The sequence below is a fragment of the Trachinotus anak genome, unplaced genomic scaffold (genome assembly GCF_046630095.1).
Source record: "Trachinotus anak isolate AG129_WGS33_773 ecotype Australia unplaced genomic scaffold, CSIRO_AGI_Tana_v1 ptg000011l, whole genome shotgun sequence".
NCBI classification, from domain to species: Eukaryota; Metazoa; Chordata; class Actinopteri; order Carangiformes; family Carangidae; genus Trachinotus; species Trachinotus anak.
In genome coordinates, this window is record NW_027273862.1 from 10,959,596 (window position 1) to 10,984,967 (window position 25,372).

At 40.5% G+C, this 25,372-nt stretch overlaps 1 protein-coding gene across 2 annotated transcripts in view; it reads right to left on the bottom strand.

Moving 5' to 3' along the window:
• LOC139627469 (MAM domain-containing glycosylphosphatidylinositol anchor protein 1) overlaps positions 1-25,372 on the bottom strand; it is a 161,738-nt gene that overhangs the window by 104,222 nt on the left and 32,144 nt on the right. For both annotated transcript variants that reach the window (XM_071488245.1, XM_071488243.1), the window contains exon 3: positions 11,876-12,015. In XM_071488245.1, coding sequence (XP_071344346.1) covers positions 11,876-12,015 — 140 coding nt within the window. The remainder of the gene's footprint in view (positions 1-11,875; positions 12,016-25,372) is intronic.

A 25,372-nucleotide genomic window follows, 5' to 3' on the forward strand; every position in this document is an offset into this window, starting at 1 on the left:
AGTCAGAGCCTACTTGTAATAATAGCTCTTACATTTGGTTAGAAGTGTAACGCGATGGGAACCATCCCCTGGGATCCAGCTCGACATGAAATGCAGCAGGTTTTGTTCCCTGTTTCTGTATTCAGCTGGGGAGCTGTATGCTGTCTAGGACACAGATGTTTCAACAGGAGAATAGAAACAGTGCAGAGAAAAGAATAGCCTTGTTGGAGTGTTGTTGTTGGGGGTGGAATGCACTAAAATACTGACCAGAGCTAAGTGGGCTAATAAATTTTACATTAGTGGTCACATTAGTGGTTCCCTTTTACTCCCAACCAATGCATTGCATTTTCTGCACTGTTACAACCATAAACACTGTAACATGCTGCCTTGTTTACCCTGATATGAAATGAGCACAGTAAAGATGTCTGAATCTTTGTGATACTTGACGGTAGACTCTGGAGTGTTGTACCCCTTATAGTCTGGTACTGCATTCAGTTTGAAAAACATTTTGAGATTTCACCAAGTGTTATGCGGTTGCCATGTCTTTGGAGTTTAAGAGTGAATTCAATTTTGTTTGACGAAACACAACTCTTTCTATTAAAGGCTTGAAGCTGAAATCAGTTACATTCAGCAGCACTCCTCTCCAGCAGGATAGATGTTTTTGGTGAGGTGTTGTGAAATGTGTTGTGAATTTGTGAACTTTATTGGCATTGTCAACCATGTTGCAGGCTGACAAGTCAACATTTTGATAACAGTACCTCACAGCAACTCCAGCTCCAGTAAACGGTCTATAGTACATGATACAGATGGACATTTAACAATCCACTGAGGTCTCAGTTTATGTACATCTTGCAAAATCCACTGCAAACCAATACAACAGCCCTGAAATAAAACCTAACTCTCTGAAGCTCATAATGTTCAGTGTACAAAATACTGACTGCACCTTTCAATATTCAACCTCTGACATTACCATGCAGTTGAATCAACACCTCCCTCCCTCATTATGAGCTTCATAAAGAGTGGGATTCATTGCAGAGCTCTTGTTTTGGATTGCTGGATTTCGGTGTGTGTACCAGATGAACTGGCAACAGAGTCCAACTTCGAAAGAGGCTTGAAGGGAAAGAGGAAGGGAGGAAGAAAAAGGTGTGTGCTGCTTTAGGTGGTGAGGGAGAAGAAGGCTAATGTGTGTCAACTTTACTGACAGGTCAGTGGCCTGCAGCTGTCTGTCTTAACGTCTGTCCCCCCCCCCCCTCTTGCTTTCTTTCTTTATGTGTGTGTTTGTGTCTGGGGGTTGGGGGGTTTGTCTCAATCTCTTCTCATCTCTCGCTCTCTTTCCCTCTGTCCCTTCTGTTTCTAAGCCTAAAATTGTTCCTCTTTAAACATCACTCTCCTATCCCTTCACACACTCACACAAGCACACACACTCCCTCCCTCTCCTGATCTGTCTCTGAGCCTCTCACGTCTCTCCTCAGTGACACAACACAACAGGATCGAGCAGACATGGTCCAATGGCTGTCGGACCCTGTTGCCCTGCTGTCTAAAGTGGAAACTGTCAACACTACACAACAATACATGAGAGACCTTAATGCTGAATTAGCATTAAGCCTGGAAAAAGGGGGCTGAGATGGTTGTTTACATCTTTCTCTCTATGCTAACGTGCTTTCAATATTCAGCACTGCTGTCACAAATAATAAAAACAATACAGACAAACTGACCTAATCTGATTCTGAATTATAATGATGCAGTGATGAACTGGGCCGGTCGAGTTTTGATCAGTTCATATTTCAGATCAATTTCTGCCTGAGCAATGAAGAGAGTATAATCCACCTGACCAGCAAAGAATAACTACACGCCCCCTGCTTCGTTGGCCCACTCTGAAATGTACTTATTCGATGTAATTACCATCAATGCAACACAAAGCCACTGAGTAAAATACCACTATGAAAAGTTAAATCCTTCTTTGTTCGACTTCACTGTAAGCAATGCTTAGCTTGCAAAGCTCTCTCCCTCTCCGTACCATGGCTGCTTCCTGGGGTGTTACAAAGTTTAAAGCTTTTATATTCCCTCTCAGTAACTCACCGAGAGCTTGCTGGGCCTGCCTTTTACAATTCTTCCAACTCTTTTCTTCGTGTAACGCCAGCAGAGTTGACTATACAGTGCTTTATCCATCCAACTGGCTCACTTACTGCGAATAGGCTTAAGATGGTAATCCTGTTATCGGGGAATACTACTTGGCACGGATGCAGGCCCAAACACACACAAACCCTGAGACATACACAAAGGGAGGATGTAACATCTGACTGAAAAGTGTGCGAGAGAAGGAGAGAAAAAAGGCACATCTTTGCTTTGCAAACTATGGCTAAATTAAATGACTTGAAGAGACAAGGTGTGACTTGCCATATAAAACTAAACAAACTTGCCCATGGAAATATCTATTTTAATTATCTGTCACTGGGAGGAGAGATGGAGGGGCAGAATTAGGCAGCTGAGAAAAGGGGAAGACAAAGCGAGTAGCTAAAATAGTAAAAGACTGGCCTGAGCAATAAACATAATTTCAAGCATCACTGCCTGAATGGATGTTACTTTGCTGATTCATGGCATCAGGTGTGTGGAAGTTCGGGGAGAAGAGAGTGAAGATCGAGATACGCATGGACGCAGGTGAGTAGACAAAAGAGACTTTTCTTTATCTGGAAGAAAATTTGGGAGATTGAAAGATGTGGGAGAGCAGAAAGTAGCAGATAAAGGGGGTAAAGGAGAAGAGGAGAGAAAAGAAGGTGTTGAAAATTTTAGGAAAAGGGCATTAGAGGGCAAAAAAGAGAGGAGAAATAATGTACACAAAGAAAGTGTTGACAAGGGAAACCGACATAAAAATGAGTGTGGTGCAGATATTTAACAGAGCAGACTGAGAAAAAAAATTCAGGTGGAAATATAACATAAATGTTCCTTCGTGATGCCTGTTAAATGGCATTTTCATTATGTAATCTCCATTTATTAACATTTGCCTGTTTAAATGTGTAATCAATAGCCTATAGGTGATTGGAAAGACTACTTAAAGCAAGTAATGGAACTTGATTATTGTCAAAAAGAACACGATTGATTTCACATCAACAAGCTCTTACATGAGTCAGTTAATGTAGGTGCTTCTCTCAGAATAAAACTGAGCAACGGATGCCATTACTCTGCTTCTCCACATCTGTGTGAACCCCCTCCCCCATGCAGAGATCACACAGCAAAAAGTTCAATAAAACTGACTCATTGGTATTTAACACGGCATCCCTCTCTCTAACCTTGTCATCCAATATGAATGCCTTTATCGCTCTTTCTGCCTCTGTAATATGAGACCAAGGCTGTGATGAAATTACAGGAAGCAGAGGAATCATCAGCATTTACGATAATGTCATGATCTTTGAAACTATATCTAATATCTGTGCTCATTAATGCTGATGATGGTGATGTGCATTTTGTTTGCTTGTAAGTATGGGATATAGCTAACGTGATCCTAAAGCTCAGCAGATGTTTTACGCTGCTTGGTCTTTAAAGACACCTGATTTTTTTTTACATTGAAAAGAATCAGCGCTTTTACCGTCTCTGATGTGGAAAAAAAAAAAAAAACTTTTTACACATTTTGTCGACACATTTCAAAGAGTTTGTCCAACATTGACTTGACCATCACATGGCTTGAGTCAGAGTGGAACAAGCAGTGGCAGACAGAATCAGCAGACATAAGCAGACATAAGCAGTGTGCCGTCAGCTGCAGAGTCAGCAGCTACCTTACACGCTCCGCCCATGTTGGATGTGTTAGTTGTAACAAGCAATGGCTCATTAGCACAAGCATGGCATTGTGGGGAGAAATTGGAGCTCTCTTTTTAGTCCTTTGTGTGTGTGTGCAGAGATGATGATGATGACACTGCTGAGTGGCGTGATGATGTCAGGCTGCTGGGAAGTAAAGTTAACCGATATCTATCAGCAAACAAGAGCCAGCAATTCAGCTACACTGACCCATTGTCTCATTCCAAATTCTGCATCAAATTCGGGGGAAAAAAATGGATCTGTCAAGAAATTAACTACTCTGTCAGTCCTGTGTGTGTCAACCTGCTAGTTACAATCTTCAATCTTGTACCTGTTTTCAGCCATGCACAACATTCCCATACTGATAGAGGCATTAGCAGCCCATCTATCTATCTATCTATCTATCTATCTATCTATCTATCTATCTATCTACCATTCCACCATTTCAGTTAACTTTGTGAGCACAGACCTACCACCATTTAGACCTCATCTTTATTATTTTTAGTCTCAGAGAGAGGCTTGTCTGCAAAGTGCAGTGTGTTACCACGGCAGCAGACACTCAAGAGACACTCAAATGTACAGACTCTATACAGCAGGTAACGAGGAGTCCGGCACAGAGTTGTGCCCCCAGACCCATCACCAGCAATATTAAGAGATTTTCTAATTTAATTTTGTCTTACTGTCTCAAACATGGTCAAGGAGACAGACACAGACACACACTCACAGACACATCTGAGGTACTTTGGTCCCATTGCATTTTTTTAGTTTCCATTTGAACTTAAGGTTGAGGTAAAGTGATACGCAGGCACAGCACAAAAGCAACATTTTAAAGCCGTCTGTATCAAGTGTTGGATAAGTGATTGCAGTGAAAAGGTTGATTAAGCACCTGGATTTATCCAAAGTCTTCTTTATGAAGCCAGGGGCACGGAACAGCAGCAATTCTCCCATCTCTAAGCCTCAACTTAGAAAATGGCAACAGTTTTGTCGCCATCTGTGATACATTTAGCTTTGTCTACTTCCATAAAAGTGTCTGTGTGTGGCCTAATAACAGAATGACCTTCAGAAAGACTGAATGAAGACAGAGCAACATCTGTAACATGCAAGAATTTCCGGAAATCCCATGTAGGCAAACATTATAGATTTATTTTTCATCTGTTCTTTAGTTTGTAAACTGCCCATAATAAACACAATTCACCAGCTCAACTTCAAGTCTTGATCCCATTTGTCTCTTTTATCACTGGTCAGCATGTCCTTCGCACAGTGTTGTTCTCATCATCCACATTCACCAGCCTCTTTATGTTGTGTCCTTTCCTCTGTCATCCACTCTTAGTCACAACACTCTGACATTTCATATGTTCGACCATATGGCCGTGGTTGTAACATCTTGTGGTTGTTAAGGTTTTAATCGCTGTGTCATCAAAGCAAGTGAAAGGTTCTCTTCCTGCTTCTCCTTCTGAAACACCTCCCACCATAAATGCGATGAGATTTCATGTCTATAATGCTACATGTTCTTCTCATTCTGTTCTTTTTCTCATCCAGAGTGTTTCTCCCTTACTTTGCTGCCATGTTTGATTTTCCACACAGAAAACCTGGGAAATAAAAAAGTTCCATCATTGGGTCCTGCCTTTTACTTTCTTGATCTTCTTCTCTCTTCTTCCCTCTTTCTTTCTGTCTCTCCATCCAGTTAGGGGTCATGCAGTGACCTTGTTTGTGTCTAGGTCGTGTTCCCACTGAGTGCCTGTGCAGCCTCGTGATGCCACCCGATCAGCCTTGCTTTCAGTCTCACTATCGATCGCCTTCCACTCACCCCTCAAGGACGGAAATCCAAACCCACATTCCAGACCACAGCCCTCACCTCCCTCCCTCCATCCATCCCTCCCTCCCCACTTCTTTCTTTTCTCTGCCTCTCCACTTTTCTCTTCCAGGGCTCTCTTCACCTTTTCCTCTCTTATAGAATTCATCACACACACACACACACACACACACACACACACACACACACATACACACACACACACACACACACACACACACACACACACATATACATGCTGGTCTCAAGGTTGCAATGACCAGCAGACCCATGAATAAATAATAAGAGGTAGGAATCACTTTCAGAAAAACCATTTACTCTCCTATTGTGTTCTTGAAGAAGCCATGTGTGTGTGTGTGTGTGTGTGTGTGTGCGTGCCTATATGTGTGTGTGTGTGTGTATGTGCGTAACAAGAAAAGCTTTGTGAGAGACTACAGTGCTTTGTTAACTAAAATCCCTGCTGTCCCTGGAGTTAACTTGAGCGATGCTACAAGCACCTTGTAGGTGACCTCTAACACTAAGGTTTATTCTTTTGTGTTTCTATCTGTCATCCTTTCTTTTTCTTTCTTTCTTTCTTTCTTTCTTTCTTTCTTTCTTTCTTTCTTTCTTTCTTTCTTAAAATATTCAGGGATATAATCAATGAGTTTGACAGGAGGACAGGATAGGAGAAAATCATTGCATATCATTGGCTCACCCTGCAGCCTACAGCATGGAAACTCTTCAAACTCTTCTTTTTTTCTCATGATAAAAAGAAAAATAACTGAACCAGCTGTTCTGTTTTAATAACATGCACGCAAAATTGACTTTTCCCAAACCAAGCAGCTCTTTCAGGTGAACTAACTGCTTCTGACTTGATGTATGGCTTGTTGCACTTGGTCTGAAGTGCAGAGAAGATAGAAGGGAGAGAAAGCTGAAAAGAAACAGAGAAAGAGGCAAGGGGGGTGGAGGAATTAGGAGAGCTAGACAGAGACAGGAACGAAGGGGAAAAAAAAGATCAGCTTGGAGGTGGAGTGAAATACAACAGGGATGAAAGAAGTGCAGAGAGCAGGAAGACGTGAGGAGTAGGCAAGACAAAGTGAGGGAGGCAGAGAAAAAGACAATATGAAAGAAAAAGGCTGCAACAAAAAGAGGAAGGAAGAAAAGTATAGACAAAGAAAGACAGACAGAGGGAGAAATGATTAGATTTCGCTCTCTTCTGTATGGATCAGGGTGAGAGCTCCCTTTTCAATCCAATCTAGCTCAGGCAAAGGTAAACAATCAGTCTTGATAAAGGACTGGATAAATCCTCAATCAGACTCATTCTCAGTAAAGCAGCTATTTATTGGGCTGGCCTCACATGGCTAAATTGGATCCTCCTTCTTCTGAGGGAGGTGAAGAAAGAGGGAAAATGAGGATTGTGGACAGGCAAGCCTACATCATCACCTCAGTCCAAGAAGACACGGATTTAAGTTTTGCAAGGAAATAGGTCCATACATTAACAAAATTATATATATACATATATACATATATATTTATTATATGATACACAGCGTAGTCCTTTCCAGTAACACATCCAGACCGGAAATGCAAAAGTGCCAATCAGATCTCATACATCTTATTCCTGTGATCTTAGATAGACCCATCAAAATGTGGGACGCGAGCAGTTCTCCCACAGCTACAAACCAGACACAGATAAAAGATTCTGAACTGCCATGAAACATCTTATCTGATTAATAAATCATAAAGCTCTAATGTTTTTTTAAGAGTCAGGGTGGTCTGCTTTGCAGTGTTTATCAATAAATGTATCAAAATGATGTCGGCACAAATTTGTAAGCGTATTGTTTCTCTGAAGGATGAATACAGAGAGCATTATGAGGCCATTCACACTAAACTGGAGAGCATCCATAAATAATAACAAGACAGCCAGAAGACTTGAACATCTTGTGTGTCTGCCAACACCTAGAGGCCAATGCAAACTTCTCTGTGAGAATGGAAAAAAAGAAGACACGGCTCACTTTTGCTGGCTGTTTGACTGTTGTATTTCTTTTTTAACTTTATGAGGTGAATACGCCTAAGAATGGAGAGTCCTGTTCAGAAATACAATGAAAACTATCACAACTACCTTTTACACAACCATGTAAAATGTATTTTGAATGATTTGATAACATTTCATATAGATATTCTTTGGCTTTGAAAACATTGACCCATCTGACTTGGATGTGCTGCTAATTGGTCAGAGCTTTGAAAATGTCAAGAACTTTTTCAGCACTATAGCTGAATATGCTTAGATATATATATGTAACTCAATTTATGAGGCAATTATCAAATAATGCAGCCTGGTCAGAATGAGGAAGCGTTATTCTGCACAGTTCTCCCAAAACAAAGGCAAACTAACCACCTCATTTTGAGTGGTGAATATCTGCTTTCGACACACAAACTGCTGTAAACTCCTCCAGGTCAATGTCACAGATTATTTTCATCCCAAGGCCCCATGGTTTGGGTATTTGAATGTGTAACAGTAAAACACACACTAGCAGAAGAAAATTGGGTTTATGAGCTTTCATTTTTGCTCACAATGGCCAAAGAATACATAACAAAAATTGCCTCAGAAAACACAACTTTGTGCAATGACAGAACAAGGGGTCCACTTGTGTTAAGAAGAAGAGGTATGGAAAGTTGTGAGGATGGATGAAGGAGAGCTGAGGTGACAGGGATCAGGTTATCAATACAGCCAGTGGAGCGCAGTGGAAACTCTGTAAGCCCAATGGGACCAGATGCAGAATGCTGCAGTGTGCTACTCCAGCAGAACGCACCAAGACAGAGGTCAACACTCACTGTTGACTTCTATTTTATTCTACTCCAATCTACCCTCACAGGCTAGCAAGACAGATGCTGATCTGAGTTTTCTGGTTAATGTTGATGATTTGTGAGAAAGGCCAGGAAATCAAACCCTCATTGTTAGCACACAACACCTTTTAACATGAACTATTTTTAATATTAAATCTACATTTTTCTCCTCTGTGATGCTAATACATATTTGTTGTTTTTGCTCGCACTGCATGCATATAGTAGCAATGCATGCACTGTGCAAGTTGAGATAAACATACTAACACACATACACACACGCACGCACACACACACACAGACAGATATGCAGACATGATTATCTTGACTTTGAAATGTTCTTTCCATTTTATCACAATAAGCATCACCATTTTTTTCTATTATCTCTTATCACTGTATCTGTCTTCTTCATTCCTCCGGAGCCACCGTAGTCTTTCACCGTTCAATTTCTATTTTATTGTCCTTACACTGTTTCATTCTGTCATTATTATCTAATCTCTCTCTCCCTCCTTCTCTTCTTACATGTGTATACGTGTGTGTGTGTGTGTGTGTGTGTGTGTGTGTGTGTGTGTGTGTGTGTGTGTGTGCAGCCACGTTGTACTTGACAGCCTTCTGCTACTTACTTGTTTCAGATTGACAGTGTTGACACATGTTGTCATGCATATATATACAGTTGAAACCAGAAGTTTACATACACTATATAAAAAGGCACATAATCTTTTCTCACCGTCTAACATTAAATCAGATTAAACTTTTCCTGTTTTTGGTCAATTAGGATTACCAAAATTATTTCTATTTGCTAAATGCCAGAATAATGAGAGAGATAATTTTTTAGACAACAACTTTGTCATATTGAAGGTAAATAGTTTCTTTTTCTGCACTACCTTGAACCCATTTGAGATAGTATATCCTCACAGGCCTTTTCTTAAACTGGTATTGGGAGTAGTTTTCAAAATTTTAAACGGTTTTGATCTAACATTAACATACACATCTTACTCAAGATTAAATGTTGATGATTTAATCAATATATGTCATCTCTACTACTGTTTTCCTGTCCGAGGGCATTTGAAAATTTAAATGTTTTCACTGCTGCAACTCTTTGCCAAAGTCTGTTATCTGTTTCTTTGTCGCGGTCTGCTTTTGTTTTTTTGTTTTTTTTTATCAGTGCATGTCTACATACACATTTTACACACACATTCACTCAATATCTCTTTGCCAGAGGCAAAGTTTTGGTTTTGCACACACTATATATATTTTACATTCTGACAATGTGACCAAATGTGATCATTATTCAAAATACACTTCCACCTCCAACCCAGAGAAGAAGCAATCACTGACGCAATTTCCTACATGTTTGAACTGCTCCAGGGGAATGAATTTGTGTAGTATGTTTTTCCAAGTACGTTTTGTATAATGATTAATATTCTAGCGCTGGTGAAAATAAAAGTTTTATTGAAAGTTGGCCTGTATTTGTTTTTGGGCACACAGCATTTAAATATGCTGTGCATCCGTATGTATATGTGTGTATGTATGCAAGAGAGGGGGAGAGCGAGAGAGAGAGAGAGAGAGAGAGAGAGAGAGAGAAAGATGGATGGTCCAAATGAGAAATGACAGCTGCAGTTAGTATAAGCAAGTTAGGTCAACATTCAGTATGTAATCAGATATTGCAGCTACATACAGATAATTAGTTTGCATCTACATTTACACACACACACACACACACACACACACACACACACACACACAGCAATGCACACATAAACACAAATGGAAGAAAACAAGGCCCAGACTCACAGGCACTGTTTTATTCATGTTGATATGATGCCAGTGGACATGCACCCGTGGGGAACACTGCTTTTCTCACCTCACACACTCCCACACAAAGACACACAAAACACACAACCCCTTTGCACTCACCTCAGTTTATTTTACATCCAGCTCTGTAAGTTCAAACACAAACACACACACACATACACAAACACACAGACCCTGGCCTCTATGCTGGAGTTCAATCCAGGAAACCAGATGTGTCCAGTGTTGGCTGACTCTAGCGCTCTGTGTGTGTATGTGTGTTTGTTTGATTGCTTGCATATTTAGGAGTGTTTTTGTGTATTTTTATGCACATGCATATAATATGTAGGTATATTCAGGCATGTATGTGTGTGCTTAATGACCAAATATATATTTAGAAAAGAATAAAAGCCATGTTCTTTTTAAACCAACCAACTGGCTACACTCCAAACATAACATGCGTGTCTCAGTCTGAGCTGTTGTATAATAGCATTTGTTCTTCTTCACTTCTTTCCAATGCAGTTTAAAAGGACTGAAGGAGTTTCACTGATGCACTGAAATGAAAATGTACATGTACAGATTGGACAACAAATTATTGAACACTGCGACTTATCATATAGCCGACAGCATGTTGTATTAATTTTAACGCATATGATCACTGTATCTTGTAAAAGCCAACTGACATCACTGTCCACCTTTGACCATTGGAACAGGACGTGGTTTTGGTTAGTGTGACTGAAAGGTGAAAAAAAGAGAGAGAGAGCCTGTGTGACTCAGCACAAACAGAGGGAGACTGACACTAGAAATATGAGTAATGGCTCATGGATAAATCATATAATGTACGCTGGCCAGGTCAGGCCCTGTTTGGAAGTAATGGAATGGCCCCACATTGCCTGCAGTCTTTTCAGCCCCAACATGCTTGCAGGAAAACAGGCACACCATCTAAACAAAGTCAAAATTTGGCAGATTTAAGGAGGCGTTCATGCATGATAACAACATGAACAGCTTGTTAAGACCTTGGGCTTTGCTATATTTGTGTCATGAAAATGGGATTCTTATTAAGATACACGCTTGGATATGAGCTTAAATCTGAGCTCAATCAACCAAGGTTTAAGCAGAAGTTGTTAAAGATAGATGCAGACAAAAGTTTCAGACAGTACTCAACTCTGATTGGCAGGAGGAGGGATGGGTGTTATTCAGAAAGATCCACAGCTCTGATGTAGTAGATTGATTATCTATATTAATATCCACATAGGAAAAAAAAAAAAAAGCCAACTTGATGTTGATTATTCCATATGATTATATTCTGTTTTCATTGTCTGTCCTTTTATTTACAGTATATCTGCCAAAATCACACATTTTCTCAGACAGCTGAATAATCCACTTCAATCATTTTAAAGTATTAATATCTCTATGTAATTTAACCAGATGCTTGAAAAGCTTAATTCATCCATCCAAACACAAAACATCTGTCAATGTCTCCATCCATCAGTTACCATGTTCATATTGTGAATCTTGAGTAAAGCATGTTGGACTGCTGACAGGTTGTGTTTTTAGTGTCCTTGAGTCTCAAAACTCAATCTGGATGACCGGTTCAACACCAACATTTACTGTGTGTAAAGCAGTATATTACCAAATATTCTGGGACACACATGCTCAGCAGGTGGTTTGGGAGCTTACCTGTGGTCGTGGGTGTCCTTTAACGATACACTGAAGCACTAGTGTGTCTCCTTCTTTGATGGTGTAGATTCTCTCGCTGATGTTATCATCCTTGACGTTACATGCTGCGCCTGAGTGCACGATCTGGGCATTGGCTGGAGCTGTGAGTGAACACACACACACACACACACACATACATACAAGCGCGCAGAGACAGGCATGTAGCCATGCGGACATTCACATATACACACAACCACAGAGGGAGAGAAACAAAATTGCATATTTAGTAACATCTCTGCAGCAGAAAAAAGGTCATTCTCTTGTGGGTGTAATACTAGTGTTAGTATCCATGACTCAGATAAATAAATACATCACATTACTCCTGCATCTGCACTCAACTTTTATAAAAATGCTGGAGTGTTACACATGTCAGTGTTTGACAAGAGATGCAATCATTCATTGGAAAACTGAAAGTTTGGTCTCAAGGTCAAAAGGTTGATTCTTCACTCTGGGACAGAGGTTTTGTCTTGTCAAAATGTCTGATGGTGCAATGAATCCCTGGTCAATCACAGCGCTAAGATGTTAATAACTTATTTCATCTATCTGCACTGATCTCATGTTTTAACAGTGGCTATAACATTAGTACAACAGAGTGAAAAAGGGCAGAGGAGAGGAGGGCAACATGAATTGTCAATTTGTGAGTTTGCGGTAATGTGTATTTAGCAGCAGCTTTTTGCTAGCTTGGCTCTGTCATTTTATGTTGTGTTCTGATTGGCTGGTTTGTAGACTTGGGTCATAGCTGTTGGATTTCAGACATAAAATCCTGATGGTCATCTTTGCTTTAAAATCTGTGAACACCTCTGACCATTTCAGCACAATCCTCGATTGTGGGCTTTCATTTGGGACGGCCCTAAATTGCACAGTGTAAAGGGCATTAGGACGACAGTCAGACCATGCTGAGTAACAACCAAAAAATCCCCAAAAAATCACAACCAAATTTCGTCAGGTCATTAAAGTGACTGAGGATGCTTGTCAGTGACCAATGGTTACAGTGAATGGTGCTATGATAGTTAAGCAAATAGCAAAAGTCTAATTTAAAAAAGTTAATTTGACTCATTTAAGCAAAAAAAAAAACAAAAAACAAAATCTGGTTTCAGATCCTCTTTCTGCTCTTCAACATATTACCTTGCACCATACTCAGGTCCACTTTACAATAATGAATAAACAACAGGTTGTGCTAGCAGCTCCAAATATAATGGATGAAAGATGCACGTTGGGAGCTCCCTGCAATGGCGACAACTACTATATCAGCATATATACAACACTGACCCATGAGGAGGGCTGGCTTGCGTGCAAGTAGCCTCAGATGGCTTCACCTCCCTTATGATGAGGGGAGACAGGAGGGAGGAGGGCAGGGACAGAGACAGAGCGAGAGAAGCAGCGGGTGAGGAGGAAAAGGCCAGAGAGGAGTGTGAAACCCCAGAGAGAGGCGTGGGGGACAAGGCAGCACAATGATGTGATTAGCATCGATTCACAGGGAGAGCAAATCTTCACTGCTCTCTATGACTGTTATCATAGACCAGACAGGAAGAAAGTGGGCAGCATGTTCACCTTAAACTTCAGCTCGATCAGACGTAACAACACAGAAAGCAATCTGGAGCCAGAAATCAAGTTCAGAATAGGAGAAGGCTCAGAATGTCTTTGTCTCTGTGTGTTGTCCTTTGTGGATGGCGATTTGTGGTGAGCATACATTCACCCACCTGTCACTCAAAGCGGCAAGCCCTCAATTATGCATCACTTTAAGGCTTAATAAACGGGCAAGTTTATTAAGCCCTCTGTACAGTTGTCATGAAGGAGAAAACTATAGAAATCAAAACTGTTTTTTTTTTTTTTTGTACCAGGCAGTAACCATGTTTCTTTCTGCTATAAAATTGAGCAGTTTAACATGGCAGTCTATGGGGATTAAATCACTTTTGGAGCCTGCCTCAAGTGGCCATTGGAAGAACTGCTTTTGGCACTTCCATGTTGGCTTCCTTTTTCAGCCTCTAAGGGTTTCCGCTTGGTACAAAGAAAAGATTTGTTACAATAATCTCTTCCAAAGGCTGTCCAAGTGTAAAATTAAACTTTTGCCTCCTTGCATTAAAGTGGGCATTTTAGGAGATCTTAAGAAAATTCTACTTACATCAACACCTTAAAAAAATTGTGTCAATATTTTTGTTCAGGTATAGTTGTTTGTCCTGAAAGTGGATGTTTGGAGAAGCAAACAGAAAGCAAGAGAGTTTGTGGTGTGATTCCTAAAATGCCTGTTTGTATGTATTTTAGTGAGTGTGTGTTAGTTTCAGTGTATATGCGGCAGAAATAATGTTAGTCCCTGTTTGAATAGGAGACTCAAAAACTCTCAAGTCACGTCAAGTCCATTTTTATTCATATACCACCGAAATAACAGAAGAAATGATCTCACTGCACTTTTCATATCATGCAGGTCTGGACGGTACTCTTTATAATAAGGCTGAAATATTAATTGAAATATTATCAAAATTGCAATATGGCCAAGTGCAATATCCAAATCACAGGAGCTGCAGTTTTTTTTTTGATAAAGGTAAAATGTGTCACAACATAATACAAATGAAGCATTGTGATGCTACAGAGACACCCAGGCCTTCAAACCATATTCTCCAGACACGAAGGAACGCGCTTATTTGGTGCAAGCCCTACAATAATCCCTTTATCATCATTTTAAAACTTTTTTCAGTGAAAATGAAATGAAAAACATATCTTTTCAACTGAAATCATCAACATCTGCCAAAATAATCAGAAAAAGATTTTTTTTTTTTTTGCATATTGATTAGCCCTACTTTATAAAGGCCACTGTTATGTTTGAGGAGCTCATCAACAGAGGCATCATTTGAGTCTTTTTCATTATTCTTCCAAAGATATCTTCAGTGTACCACAGCCATTTATTCTCCATCATGTACACACATGTATGCACACACATATATAAACAGTACACTACATTACTCTTGCAGCAGCTCTCTGTCTTCAAACAGGCTCCCATTTAAGCTCTCTCCTTGTTATATTTCTTGCTAAGGAGCAGTAAACATCATATGGAGAAAAAGTCATATGCACTTGATGAAAATTAAAAAAAAACACAGCACAAAGCTGTAAATATAAGTTTGATTTTAAACACTACTCTCCAAGATCAGGATGATATCTTGCAATTTTGAAGACACAATTTTGAAGAAGAAATGACACATCCAATCATAATTCAGCTAAAGCTGGTTGTCTGTTCACACTTCCTTTTCATCAAAGGCTCAGCCTCGGATTCATGCAGTTACACACATTCACACATGGGAGCTGCCCAGTGTAATTACAGTCTTTATCTGCTGGATACTGGGCAGATCCACAGGAGCAACTGGGGGTTAAGTGCCTTGCTGAAGGGCATGTTCATAGCAGTTGCTGCGGGAGGGGAGATCATGTCTTATTTATCTTCCCTTCTCCCACATTTCAGCTTATTTTTGACCAATGATCTTCCAGAAAGAAACAAACTGTAACCTCTAGGCTCCAGCTTCCCCAGTGCAAATCTCTAACAATCAATCAATGAAAACTTAACCCATGAAAGGATAAAAGGATGAAAAACACTGTGGAGTAACAGAGTTGGGTCCAAGGAGGTATGCTGCCCTAGCTCAGAGAGATGGAGAGCTGATATAAATGGTGAATAATTGTCTCCTTACAACTTATTGGCGTGTCGGCATTAGTTTGCCTCTCCAGAGAGGGAGGGAGGTTGGACAGAGCGGCTCCTGCTCTCGCCGCTGGCAGCTTGGCTGCTTCAACTGTCTGATCGACTAGAGAAAGGGAGGCTGAGAGGGGAAATGCAAGAGAGAGGAGAAGGAGAGAGAGGGAGGAGAAGAGAGGATGGGCAAAAAAAGGAAGACGGAGGCATGAAACTGGGAGACAAGAAGAGAGGTGCTGAAATAGGGAAAAAACTAAGAAAAGAGAGGAAATAAAAAAGTGATGTTGAAGGAGAGACTCACAGTAAGCAGAGAATCAGAAAGAATGAGACTGGGAAAGACAAGCAGGGACAGAGAGACATATTAATGTAAGCAGAGATTTGATAAGGCAAATGAAAACAGATGAATGGGAGGGGGTACTTCCTGAAAAAAAAATAGATAAAGAAGAAAGTTGCTACTACTAATAACAATAAGACAGAGAAAGAGGTTGGTGGATGTAGTCAGCCAAAGAAGACAGACTGACAGCTAGGCCAGTGGGAGGGGAGGCTGGATTGGGAAAAGTAAACCAAAGGAGTGATGCAAACAAAGCAACCTGTTACACTGCAGAGACACTGACTCTCTCTTCTAGTCTCACTGCCATTTTTTCTCATCTCTAGATAAAATTGTTTAAACTGTGAAAATATGTAACTGGAACAGGTATGGTGAAATTGATAATACAGATCTTTTTAGTACAGTCATGTAGTTCATTCATCCTAAAAAGGCAACAAAAGAGTACAGGAATCAGTTGCCTAAATAAGGCCAAAGACCCTATAGCATATAACTGCTGGCACAGTGTTGTGCCAGGTGCATTAGTTCAGTAAGTATGGCCGACGATCATCACTCATAGAAAGCTGCTGTTTTGACAGCAATCTATCTGACTCTGATGATTCATCGATCAAAACGGTTCCTGGGGATGCTGATTGAAAGTGTTGCCCATGCATTATTGGAAACTTTCTGAGACATTCAATGCACATTAGTTGTAAGTGAAACATAACTATCGGCAAATGCCTCGTCTGATTAATTGATTTGCCGCCACCTGCCATGTTTGTTTTTGTTGAGGGGACAGGACATCTCTCACTTAAACTAATGATGAGACAGGAGAGCTGGTGTCAAACCACAGTGACAGCTTGACAGAGTGCTGAGCAGCGTATGTGTGTGTGATTGTGGCTGAAAGAGTGTGTGTGTGTGTGTGTGTGTGTGTGTGTGTGTGTGTGTGTGTGTGTGTGTGTGTGTTGGTGAAAAGTGAGCGTATGTGCATGCATGTGTCATTGTCTGTGTGTGTGTGTGTGTGCGCGCACGTGTGTGTGTGTGTGTGTGTCTGTCCATGTACGCTATACTGTATCTTGCCAGAGGAATCCCACAGAAGGTCATGAATCCTGTCGAACATGAAGTCACGCAGAGCATGATTGATATGCGTAGTTACTTTATGGGAGCTGCTCATGCATGCCAATGAGCTCTGTCTCAATTCACTTCATTCACAAGAGACCATTTAGATGCTTTAGCCCTTCCCCTGCCATCGCAAGAAGAGAGGAGAGGGGGAAAAGGAAAGGAAAGGAAAGGAAAAGACAGGAAAGGACAGGAAAGGAAAGGAAAGGAAAGGAAAGGAAAGGAAAGGAAAGGAAAGGAAAGGAAAGGAAAGGAAAGGACAGGAATGGACAGAACAGGAAAGGAAAGAACAAGCACCATAAGAAGATAAGAGTAGTGGAGAGTGGGTACCCAAGAGAAAAGTCACAGACTTTATCGATTAACTGCAATAGAGGGAAGTGTCCATCTGACCCAAAGAAACACTAATCACACACCGACACACACAAAAACAGCTTTGTGACCAACAGTCCGAGTGACTCACATTGCCTCAGCATTTTATCAGGATTCTTCTCTGCAGACAGGATGAAGCAAGATCAAATGGTTGATGTCATGACCTCCCCTTTTTCATTTTGGCTCGATTTGAGCTGGATATCAAAACACGTCTGGGACATTGATTTAACTTTTGACCTGACTGTTAAATGGCTGTTATAAATGAAAGGATTAACCTTCAGTAACCTCTTTGGTGCTTTCAATCAACTGTAAATTGCTGTTTCCCTGCTTACACACTCATATAAACACACACACACACAATGAAAGCATATTTTTATCAAGTCACCTAAATGCTTCCCTGTACTACTAAATAGACACAGCCTCCCTAGAGCCAGAGTTGTTTCTTTCATACAAACATAAATTTCACTGGTGCTGATTTCAGTGGCACATTTCCAAAGCCAGATTGTGCCTGGATAAATACCAGCAAGCTGCCTTTTTGTTCACTGGCTTGTGTTTTCTAATTTGATTCAGGCTTTGGAACCATCTACAATTGAATATGAGTTGTGTTTTTTTTTTCAGATTCAAAGGTTAAAGAAACAGAGAAAAAAAGTCATGTTACTTATCTCTATTTGCACACACATTCTACTACTGAAGCCACTTCACTCCATCATAAATGGAGCCAGATATATTCATACACAAGAAAATTTTGTTAGGAGTCCAATTACAAAGTGTCATGACAGATTATAAAGATGATTTTAATCATGTTAGCTTCCATAGAGGCTGATGATTGTGTAAACTTTATGGAGAGAAAAAAAAAAGGAGGTATGAACATTCTTCGAATTTTTATATTTGTGGCAATAAAAAACATCAATATTGTATTTGTTCCAAGCTTACGCCAGGACTGGTCTTGGCAAGGTGGAAAAAATACCTGAAACAGCATTTAAAACATCAGTTTGATCAAACTACCTGCATGATAAATGGCTACATTAGGCCTCTTGAGTTCCCACAGTCCCATAATCTCCAGCGATCTTGAAGCGAACAAGATCATCTATAAGTGGGACAGACTGAAGAAAGAGAGGAGGTGAAGGCACGAAAGCCGACAGACCAGTGTTTGGACTCTGCTTTGTTCAGTCTGTCGTACCTGAGGGTAACTAACCAGCTGTGATATCAGACTGATATCAAGAAATACAAACCAGGCAGATGAATTAGTGAACAGACTTATGGGCTCTTGCTCTGCTGAAACTTACTATTTAAGAGGATGTCTGTGCTCTAAATAGCTGAGCCATATCACCCAGCCTGGCAAGAAAGCAAATAAATGTATATCCCAGAATGTCTAACTATTTCTTTAAATGCAGAAGACACACTTGTTATGCAAAAAAGGAAAAAAAGTGAATTGAGAGGCATGGTAAAGGCACCGTAAACAAGATAAAATGCTATGGCTGTGGAGCTCTTTAGTCTGTCAAGAGGAAAGAGGAAGGAAACAGATATCACCTGTTCAAGAACACAAACCATACTGAGAGGTATTGATTAAATCACCACTGTGAAGGAGAAGACAATAAGCTAGGAGTAGCATGTGAATTAATTACACACACACACACACACACACACACACACACCAATCTGCATCACGGTTTTGGAAGCTTAATGCAGACTTCAAACAGAAGAAACACAGTGATGGAGAACTGTTGAAAGATCATAATAAGGGAAAAGCAGGAGAAACCTATTTAGTGAATCAAATACTGAATCTCAGTATGTCCGTGAGTTAGCTCTCTCCTTACTGTTTGGCTTATATTTTGTCTGTTTGTGTGTGTTTGTTGCATTGAATCATCTGCACGAATGTGAGTGCTCATGCATTTCTCGCCTCTATGCGTGCTTGTGCTGTTGCTCATGTTAATGTATGTGTCTGTATTTGCTTGAAGTTCTACTTCATCATATCCTATGTGGACGACTGTGGCTGGCAGAGTTAAGAGTGTGTCCGCCATCCAAGAGTACTTACTACACAACGCCAGAGCCTTGATTAAACTTTACAGTATCCACACCAATGGAGGGCTTTTCTAGGATCATTAAATCAGCATGTCAGGGTGTGTGTGACACTGTGTGATACATGCCATGATACCTAGAGTACGTAGGTGTACCAGTATTTGTCAGCGAGTGACTGCATTTTCCACCACAGTCACTGTAAGAGGACAAAGAGATTGTGCGATCAACAAAAGTGTCAGATGACAGCAGAAGCTAATAAAGGTGGATCATTGGAGAGCAGAGGGTAAATTGAAGAAACAAGAAAAACTGTAATGGAAAAGAGAAAGGGAGAGGGCAGCAGATTTCCGGCAGCACTGCAGGCTTCACATCCAAGGACAGTAAACCTTCTCTTTGAAATATAGTTCAGTATAGATCATTGGTAGGCAGTGCATGGAAGAAAGGGAGGAAAGAGGAAAATTCAAAAGATCTCCATGTTGTCCCGACAGTTTCATCTTGTCTGTACTGTTTCAGCATCTGAGAATTACTATGCCTCATCTGGATCCTGAAGTAAGGTCAATTTTTTTTCCACTCTTATGATCTTTTGATCTTTGCTTTTAGGATACCAAAAACAAATCCAGATATTTCATTAAATCTAGCTAACCCAGCAAAGAAGGTCAATTCAATTTATGTCTTTAAATCCCCTTCAGATTATACACACAAACATGTATTATTGGAAAACAATTTTTTAGCAATGTTCAAGTGTCTGTGGTGGCCAGTGCCATGTTTACTGTGGTGTGCTGGGGCAGCAGGTTGAGGGTAACAGACTCAACAAACTGATCCATAAGGCCGGTGATGTTGTGGTGTGGAACTGGAGCTGGTCAGACAGGAGGATGCTGTCCAAGTTACACACCATCCTGGACAACGCCTCCCACCCACTCCATGGTGTGCTGGTCAAGCACAGGAGCACCTTCAGCAATAGACTTATTCCTCCATGTTGCACCACAAAGCCCCAAAAGAAGTCATTCCTGCCTCTGGCCATCAAACTGTACAACTTCTCAGAGGGTCAGACACCAGGAGTCAATAGAATGACACTGGACTGGATTTCATTCTTGTGTGTAATAATTCAACTAGCTGCAATATTCCAATACAATTGCAATTTTAAAATGGGTCAATTACTTACCTATATACTGTTACATTTGCATTTAGATTGTATATTTTTACATTGTAATTTAAGTAATTTTAACATTTTATGTTCATATTTCTATTTTTTTGTTTATATTTATCTTATATTTATTCTTTACCTCTTAAGTTATTCTCTGTTCTTGCTGTTAAACTTCTATTCTTGATGGAGCAATGGATCAATAAAATATTCTGACTGATTGACTGATTGATTGATTGATAGCACACAGGGCTGAGGTCATACAAGGCCACAGCCACATATGCGAGTGAATTTAATATGTACATAAAATGACAGTAGCTTGTGAAACGTAGACAAAGAGGTGAAAAAGAAGACAGAGAGAAAAGACAAGAAGTCAGAAGGTGGGGGAATCTGGGTTGCATCTGTGATGGAGAAGACTGGAGTGATGAGAAGTGATCGGGGGTTTGTAGAGCGAGGTCAAACATGACTCGTACTCCTCCATAGCAGCATGTATACTGCACTGTAGCTTTCCCCGGATGAAACGATAAAGAGAGGAGAGAGAGAGAGAGGGAGCATCCTCACAAAGAGCTGAAAACCGCTCAGATCTTTGGCACAGACGGACAGAAGGGGAGATGAGAGGAGAGCAAGGAGAGGGAGGGAGGATGGAGAAGAGGAGACAATAAAGAAATGTGTGACTGGCATTCTCTTTGTGAGAGCTCCATTCACAAACCCCGTCGCAAGGCTTGAAGAGAGGAGAAGAGAAGAGAGGAGGATGTAGACAGTTTGTTTCACGCAAGCCAACAGCCTTATTGAGTTACATGGGCACAATTGCAGGTTGTGTTGATATTCAACCCTTCTACGCACTAAAACACTTTTTGTTATCTATCTTCACCTATCCAAATTGGCCTTTGAAGTTGAACAAGCATCAGATACAAGTGTCATTGGGAAGTAAAAACACTGGATTTGATGATGTGTAAGCCCTGGCTGAAAGTGCTGCTTATTAATGGTATTTTTGTTTAGCCAGTAGATTTCCACTATCTCCCTGTATTTTCTATTTAGAGTGAATACATTTCCATCTGTTAAGTAGACAAAATGTTATTACACAACAAATATTAATAGCCAATTCTATCACGTTAAAATGGGAGAAAACTCTCTAACCAGTCTCTACATTTGGCAGGTAAGGGAATATCTGCAACATACCTGTTCACACAGGTCGCATGATAGTTTCACATGTGCTATACCCAAAGTGAATTTCTATGCTTCAAGTTTATTTTCTTCCAGTTTACATTTGTAACTACAGTGATTGTGTGTTGGGCTCTGAGCAATGCCAAAATGCAAGAGACCTACACTGAGACTATACCGAGCCTGAACGCATCCTGTGTAGACACAGGTGGAGCTCTGAAGCTGCTGCTCTGCTAACGTGCTGCTTTCGCCACAGATATTGTTGAAAGATGATGTTTTAATCTTGGATTTCCCAGAGGCCATTGAGCGCTGAGTACCGATGATCTGGTGAGGACAGTGTCATGCAAACTGAGCGTATACTGGCTATCACTAAAACAATACGACTCAGTTAGGAGGTCGAATTGTCCTTTAGCGGCATAGGGATTAGATAATACAATATACTCTATACATACTGTGTATATTTATAAAATATATATTATAATCTTTTACTTGATGCTGACAGGAGTAGTCAGTTTTATTATCTCAAAGAAAACAATATTCTGAACAACCTTTATTTTGAAACTGAACAATACATCAATCTGCAGCAAACACTGATACCTTGATTAGAGTTTGAAATGTTCAGACACAGTTTTAAACACAGACAAATACATACACACACATACAGACACACACACACACACACACACACACGTACACATTGCTCTGAGTGGAACTTAGGGCTGCTTAAAACAACAGTAGCTTTTTGCCAGAGGATAATTAAACACATCAAGGCTTCTTGCAGATTCTTTCAACTAATTAAGTGCAAAGTTACCATCATCACAAGTATTATAGTCTAAATTTTCAGATTATCTGTATCTGTGTGTTAGGGGATTTTAACTGAACAGAACATGTCCAGTTGTTCTGATGCTGACCCATTCAGTCATAACAAACCTTTCTTACAAACACACACACTAGGAGCCCCCTCCTGTGGATTTTTGGAAGAGATCCTCACTCAGATTATTTAATAGTCTGAGACTGAGCTTAATGGGTACACGCTGGTGGGGAAACTATGAACTCAAGCTATCTAATGCCTAAGTTTATCACTTGACTGTTGTCGGAGGTTATCTGCCCCCTCTGTGCCTACTGCCCTGTTACCCCCTACTGTGCACTCTCTGTGAGGTTTAATACCATTAAGAGAGAAATGATCTGAGAGGACAGAGGAGCAAGAGACAAGACAGAGCGGCCGCTGATTCACAAGGTATGCATCCCATTACAAAACTTAAGACGTGTAAGTCATGTTTCAGATTTGCACTTCACACTTCCTACATCATCATTGCCACCAACCTCTGGGTCTCTCAAAGCAACACAAGCATCTGTTAAGACAAGAAAATACAATGAGGGCAGTGAAAAGAGAGAGAGTGAGAGAAACAGGCTGAGGACAGTAACAGCTGGTGAGGCTTAGAAACTGAAGCAAAGGGTTTGCTTCTGCCTATGTGTGTGTGTGTGATGTTTCCTTTTGTGTTTGTACAACATATGCTGCACAAATCACCTTAGGTGTAACATATGGTTATAGTCAATGTATCTTTCCGGAACAGGATGGGCATGATGAGAAGAGATAAGGAAAAGTCTCTATGTCTATTTTCTGAGAGAGGAGAGGAGACAGGGCAGTGAGGTGTGGGGGTCATGTGCCCCACATCATCTGTCTGCCTGACTGTCAACCTGACCTTATTCTATTCAACCATAATGCTCCAACTCACTGTGATGGCACACACAAAAACACATACGTGCACGTTCACACCCAGAGTAACAGAACCAGAGAACGAGAAGCAGACTGTGAACAAAAGAATGCTTCCGTGTGTGCATGACGTGTGTGTGTGTGTGTGTGTGTGTGTGTGTGCGCATTTCCAAGGAAACTGCAGCAATGCATAATGGTCAGCTCAGGTGAAGTGGTAGGAAGGAAGAAGGTACTATGAATGGATGAGAGGAAAGCAGGAAAAAAGAGGAGAGCTAGAAGAAACGCTTGAATAAAAGGTCAGAGTAAGAGCTGGAGGTAAGAAGGGAGGCAGGTGTGTGTGTGTGTGTGTGTTTGTGTGTGTGTACTTTTACTTGCCACATAGTAAGGACCAACAAAAGTATTTTAACAGAGTGAGGACATTTTGGCCGGTCCTCACTTTTTTGAGACACCTTCAAATCACATTTTGAGGATTAAGACTTGGTTTTAGAGTTATGGTTAGAATTAGGTTTAGGTTAAGGTTAGGGTCAGGGTTAGGGTTAGGGTCAGGCACTCAGTTGTGATGGTTAAGGTTAGGGTAAGGGGCTAGGGAATGCATTATGTCAATGAGTGTCCTCACAAAGATAGAAGTACAAGTGTGTGTGTGTGTGTGTGTGTGTGTGTGTAGGGTGGCTGCAGAAGCATAGAGTGTAGACAAGAGGTGAGATATTACGTATTCCCTCTGTTGACGGCCATGTCAATAAAATGACTGAAATTGGAAAGCTGAAACTGACAGACAAAGGGAGACAAGACAGAAAAAGAGTCACAGACAGAGAAATGCTGCGACAGACTTTAATAGGGAGAGGCAGAGGAAGAAAGGCAGAGATAGAAAGGTCCCAACAAGTGCAATGTCTAAATTGAGAGAGAGAGAGACTAAGAAAAGGTGAAAAGGATAAAGCATTAAATGAGAGCGATACAGACTAAATGGTGACACCACAGTGACTGACAGACTGAGAGAAAAAGCAAGAAAGCAGCACTCATATCTAAAGTGAAACTCCTTTTGAGTTTGTCAAAACAGCCATTCTTTGGAAATTGGTAGTGGGCTCACACAGAACGACTGGAGCCATTTTGCTAATTGATAAATAATACTTCATTAATGTGTCATGCTTCATTTCACATGGGGCTTTTTCAGCTGCTATTGAGATTTAATGAATGTTGGCTCACAATAACAGCGGGTCTCAACATCAGTGTAGCGGGAGTGCCTGAAATCATGCTGTCATGTTCATGGACAGAGAGATCTGTGGATGGATGGCTGGATATGAAGATATGGATGGAGTTACTGTAGTTTTTCCAGTAGGTTTATACAATGTTTCTGTCATTTTAAAGAAATGAATTAATAGCTGTCTGTTTAACTGCTGTGACCAGCCCAAAAAAAAAGCTAAATTTTGTTTCAGTAACTGCTAATTCAGCACAACAATGGTTGACTAGCATTATTTCAGGAGTGATAAAATAAGAAAACATCACAAACATGACAGGAGACAAAGTCAAGCTCCACTTCTGGAAATATGTATTAACACTGTGTGTGTTTTTTAATTTACTTTCTGAAATTATAAGAAAATATATTGTTCAAGTCAACACTCAAAAGAGCTTTATTGCCATACGAGAGAGAAATGAGTAGTGCTGATGACACTCTAAGTTTGCTCCCCTCGATGCCACAGGAAAATACAGGTACAGTACACACGGATGTGCTGATTGGTAAAATGTGGGCAAAGCAGTTATTTTTGGCAAAATACACACAGCCCGTATTCAGAAACTGTGCCTTAAAATGAACCATCAGGACTTTTTGTGATGTCACAATTATGCACTCACCGTCCTCACCCATGCCCCAAACATGGCCCACCTAGATCTTCTGTCTATTGTTTTGTTTTGTTTTTTTGTTTTTGTTTTTTGTGTTTTAACTTTATCAGCAGCACTGAGGAAACGCTGCA